Source organism: Haliotis rufescens, unplaced genomic scaffold (genome assembly GCF_023055435.1).
Source record: "Haliotis rufescens isolate VD_foot unplaced genomic scaffold, xgHalRufe1.0.p SCAF_13, whole genome shotgun sequence".
Lineage (NCBI taxonomy): Eukaryota > Metazoa > Mollusca > Gastropoda > Lepetellida > Haliotidae > Haliotis > Haliotis rufescens.
In genome coordinates, this window is record NW_025963813.1 from 7,601,920 (window position 1) to 7,606,803 (window position 4,884).

General features: G+C 40.0%; 1 protein-coding gene across 1 annotated transcript; it reads left to right on the plus strand.

Annotated features, from left to right (window-relative positions):
- LOC124149289 (proteasome subunit beta type-6-like) lies at window positions 1-4,884 on the plus strand. Its single transcript, XM_046520776.2, has 6 exons — window positions 1-155; window positions 1,259-1,326; window positions 1,557-1,688; window positions 2,773-2,902; window positions 3,671-3,815; window positions 4,636-4,884. The coding sequence occupies exons 1-6, from the start codon at window positions 54-56 to the stop codon at window positions 4,764-4,766; spliced, it is 708 nt and encodes a 235-aa protein (XP_046376732.2). The 5' UTR covers window positions 1-53; the 3' UTR covers window positions 4,767-4,884.

The window sequence follows — 4,884 nt, forward strand, 5'->3', positions numbered from 1 at the left end:
GAGCTTTGGTATGAGGTTACCTCCCTTGTGGACGAATCCGGTAACAAACAAAAATGGCTGCTACCATGATGACCAGCAAGTTTGGTGCAGGGCATTCTTCTGCCGTTAACGGCGATTTAACTCCAGATTGGTTAAATGCAGAACTTACAACTGGTGTAAGTATAAAACGGGAAAGGAAACCTGTGTGATACCCAGTACTCTGATCGTGTTGTCAGTTATATGCCTGACCAACACCATTCACATGCACGCTTCTCAGTTCTCTCTGTCTCACTGGGGAAAATCATGTTCGTTTTCCCAGTCTTTTGTCATTTTGACGAATGGTTTATCATTGGGAACTTTCTACATGTTGAACATATTGTGTTCATGAATAAAGAATTTAAATTTGGGTGTTTTTTAGGATAAAACCGCGTTCCTTTTGTAGGATCTTGTTGGTATCTGCTCTGGGCCTTCAGCCGTTGAGGCCAATGCAATTTGTAACTCGAGATCAGACAGTCAAGTCCTGAATCACATTTGGGATTTATGATATATGAGAACAACAATGCAGGCATCGGTTGAAGCTTCGCACTAACAATTGCCTCCAGCTTCAGGCTGTGCCTTTCATTTCACTGATAGAGCTTGCCTCTTCAATTCTTCGGGTTTGTTCTCTTTGGGTAGGTTGCTTGCAACTCTATCCTTAGCCCTTCGATACCATTTTCGATCAAGCACCCCTTTACAATCATTTGGTTTTGGTACCTGTTTCGATCAAACACCCTTTACATTCCTTGGGTTTTTGCTTCCTTTTAACGTCAAACATATATATTTATTTACAATGTCATGCAAGCAGGAACCTCTACTTTTCTGGTTATCTGATTTACATACTGTCATGGTTACTGGTCATGCATGTTGCATTTCATGAGCATTTTAATGGAGAAATGCTTTAGCAACATGTTTAATGAGATATTTACCATTAATTTGGGAAGTACTTGATTCTGATTGGTCAATCAGAAGTTTCAAATTTTAAAAAAACCCACCTCTGATTGAAACAGATGATTAAATGAGCTAAGATGACTGTATCACTGCAGAAGCTATTATTTATAGACAAGAACTTCACAATGATTGTCAGGCGGCATTTTGATATAATATGTACAATTATGGGTTACAAAATACGTTTGTTATGCAACAATATTCAAAGTAAAGCTACAGTTAATCCAGCTCTACTTTAAAAACACTATGTTTATCTCCTAATCATGCTAAGTATCATACTCATCTTGATTTACAGACGACAATAGCAGCAGTGGAGTTTGATGGCGGAGTGGTGATTGGAGCTGACTCCAGAACAACAACTGGGTAATGGTTAATTCATAGAGTCACCAAAACAGTAAAATATAATGTATCTACTGTTTAGGCTTTCATTATGTTCGTTGATATTGATAAGTGTAAATACCTATTTACCATGGTTTTCCATCTGGATAATTACTTTTAGAATCAGATCCAGGTATTCATGGTATCATTGATCAAAAGATATATAAAGCTGTTCTAAATACATGTTTTCAGTGTATGTGTTTTGCTTGTCTCAGATCATACATTGCCAACCGAGTGACTGACAAGCTGACGAAGGTGACAGACTACATCTACTGCTGCCGATCTGGTTCTGCAGCTGACACACAAGCTGTCGCAGACATCGTCAACTACCATCTCAACTTCTACAAGTGAGTCCCAAGTCAATCCAAACAATATTCATGTAAATCGTCAATTTGAAATTTAGTTTTCTTATTTTTCAGATTAACATATCACTCTGTCAGAATTTTCTTAGACTGGGATAAAATTGTGTTATTGGTCTTATATTTGATTTTGAGCTGACCTGACTGAATGTCAAGTGAGTTTATGTCATGAGGTGGTTTCCCGGTGTCTGCCATCAGTACCTGTGAACATTACCTCCTCAGAAACCATAAAACCAATGAAGCTAAATGTAGTTCATGTCCTTGTTCAGACCAATTGTGAAACCCAAATTTGTTCAAGGGGTTTGAATCTGATTCGACCGCCTCCGTGGGCAAGTGGTAGAGCGTCCGCCCGGAGAGCGGAAGGTTTGAGGTTCGATCCCCGGCTGCGTCAAACCAAAAGGCGTTTAAATATTGTACTTGTTGTTACCCTGTCTGGTGCTCGGCATTAAGGGACTGAAACAAGGACTGGTCGGCTCGGAGTCATTATGCTGTGTCTGAGAGGGGTGTTCATGATAAACTGCGGCATGGTATCTCAGTGGGCTAGCACTATAAATCAGCATCAGTCCGGACTAGTACCAGCAGCCACACACACACACACACACACACACAAACATGCGTGCATGTCGCAAAGTAAGTTCAATAATCTTGAACGCGACGTTAAACACCATTTCACCTCACCTCACCTTGAATCTGATTCTCAATATGGCCGCCATGACACACATTGAAGATCCATTTTATTATTGAAATGTATTTAAAGTGTGTGTGTTGTTTGCAGAGGGAGTCAACATATATGTTCCATTCTTTACGATGTTTTAATTTTTTTACCTAGATTTGACCTTTGCACTGTAACCATGCTCCTAGATTTTCCTAAATCCGTTTACTTGCAATGTAGACTTCATCTCCTCAGAAACCCAGGACCAGTCATTAATTCTGATTATTTGTTTTTCAAATGTTCACCTCCATCCCAGAATTTCAAGTCACAATTGTTTACTGCATGAAGGTGATCAGTGTCTGATGTATAGAAGCTTATGTTGCACAGGTTTACAGTAGATTATGTTATATTTTTTATCAGAATGGAGATGGGCGAGGAGCCTGAAGTGAAGACAGCAGCCAATGTTTTCCGAGACCTGTGTTACGAACACCGCGACAACCTCACGGCTGGCATCATCGTCGGGGGTTGGGACAAGCGAGGAGGGGGACAGGTGAGTTGATGATAACCGTCACTAAGATTATTATGCACTCAGCCTGCATTTCATGACGCATATTGTTGCTATCAGACAGAATGTATCCATGGAAAGATCTATCTTTAACTCTCAAAATAATTATCATTAACTCTCAAAATAATTATCAATAAATATCTAAATAATTATCATTACCTCTCAAACATCATTATCATTACCTCTAAAAATCATTATCATTACCTCTCATAATAACTGTCAATACCTTTAATAACTTTGAACAAAATGACACTAATAACAATAATATGCACTATAAGTTGACATAGTGTTATTACCTCTGTACCTGAACATATTTGTATTTTCGGCACAAGGAAAACTTTGGTCAAATGATATAACCATGATAACAGTCTTTGTTCAAGAGGGGGCACAGGTGGCTCAGTCGTCTGAGGGGGCACAGGTGGCTCAGTCGTCTGAGGCGCCGCGATTCGCTGTGCAGAGTTGCGTCCCTTGGGCACGCCAGAAACCAATGATTGTGGGTTCAAATCTTGGTTCGCCTCGATTATGTTTCTAGGTTTATCACCGAAGTGGTAAACGCCGGAGACCTGTATCACTTCGGTCTTTCCTCCCACATTAAGCTGACACGCCGTGATATAACTGGAATACTGTTAAAAGCAGTGTGAAACCCAACCCACTCACTCACTTTGTTTAAGGACAAGCACAAGTCATGTATTTTATAAACGTTGGTACTGTATACAAAGTGATATATTTTTGTGTGTGTTCTACTCGTTGCAGGTGTTTTCTATTCCCCTGGGAGGTATGCTGGTGAGACAACCGTTTGCTATTGGTGGGTCCGGCAGTACCTATCTGTACGGCTATGTTGACTCTCAGTTCAAAGTGGGTCTCTCCAAGGAGGAATGTCTGCAGTTTGTAGCAAACGGTAAGCAGTCTGAACTCAGAGTCTAGTACATTTTCTTCTGGTTGAGTACGATCAGTTTATACTAGTCCACATGCTGAGACTAAAATCCCCTGAAAATAACGACAAGTTTACAGTCCTTGTAGGCTTAAAACCTTTGGGCACCGCTCAAGTTGGAAAGTAGCATTAAGAAGCTTTGACCATACCTACTGTAGCACCAGCTGTTGGTAGTTCAGCTGCAGTAGTTTTTGGTTTGGTGTTTCATTTTTCACCACGCTCAAATTCCAGCTATTTGACAGTGGCCTGTAAATAAAAAAATAGAGTATGAAAGCTGTGATTGGTATAGTGAGCAACGCCCCACTCTGTCTGGACACAATGACATGCCATCACCAATGCAGTACACCATTTAGTCTCTTTTATTGAGACGTACTCACAAACACTCTGTCTCCAGTAATTTATGGCAAGACCTGTACCCGTGGTACCAGACTGTTGGTAGCTAATTGAAAGTAACGCCATCAGTTAATAGCTACAATAGTAACTCCTGCAGTTTACAGCTTTTAGTAACACAGACAGTTAGTAGCAAATTTTAGTAACAAGCTGTTGGTAGCTATACATAAGTGATTTGTTGCTACTGTAAGAAATACAGTTGTTAAATTGGTCAAAGGTAACTGTCAGTAACATAGGTATCCTATCTTGACCAAATATTCATTTAAGTTAATGGTTCACAAGTATTTCTGATATAAATCAATGTTCACCTTGTGATATTGTATGACGCTCCTATAATTTTCAGTGTATTCTATACTGATTGTCCAAAGTGTATTTGTGATTTTTTGTGTACTTTCAGCTTTGTCACTTGCCATGAACAGAGACGGTTCCAGTGGTGGGATTGTCCGCCTCGCCGCAATCACGAAGGACGGAACTGAACGATTCACACTAACAGGGGATCAGATCCCCAAGTTCTATGAGGGCCATTGATCTTACTCCTGTAACTTAAATCTGTATCATAAATTCATACACGTCAGCCTGTCCATGTTGTTCCTGTGAAGAGCTTTGTGCTATGGTTATAAACTGAGATAAAACGCTGTAACGTCCA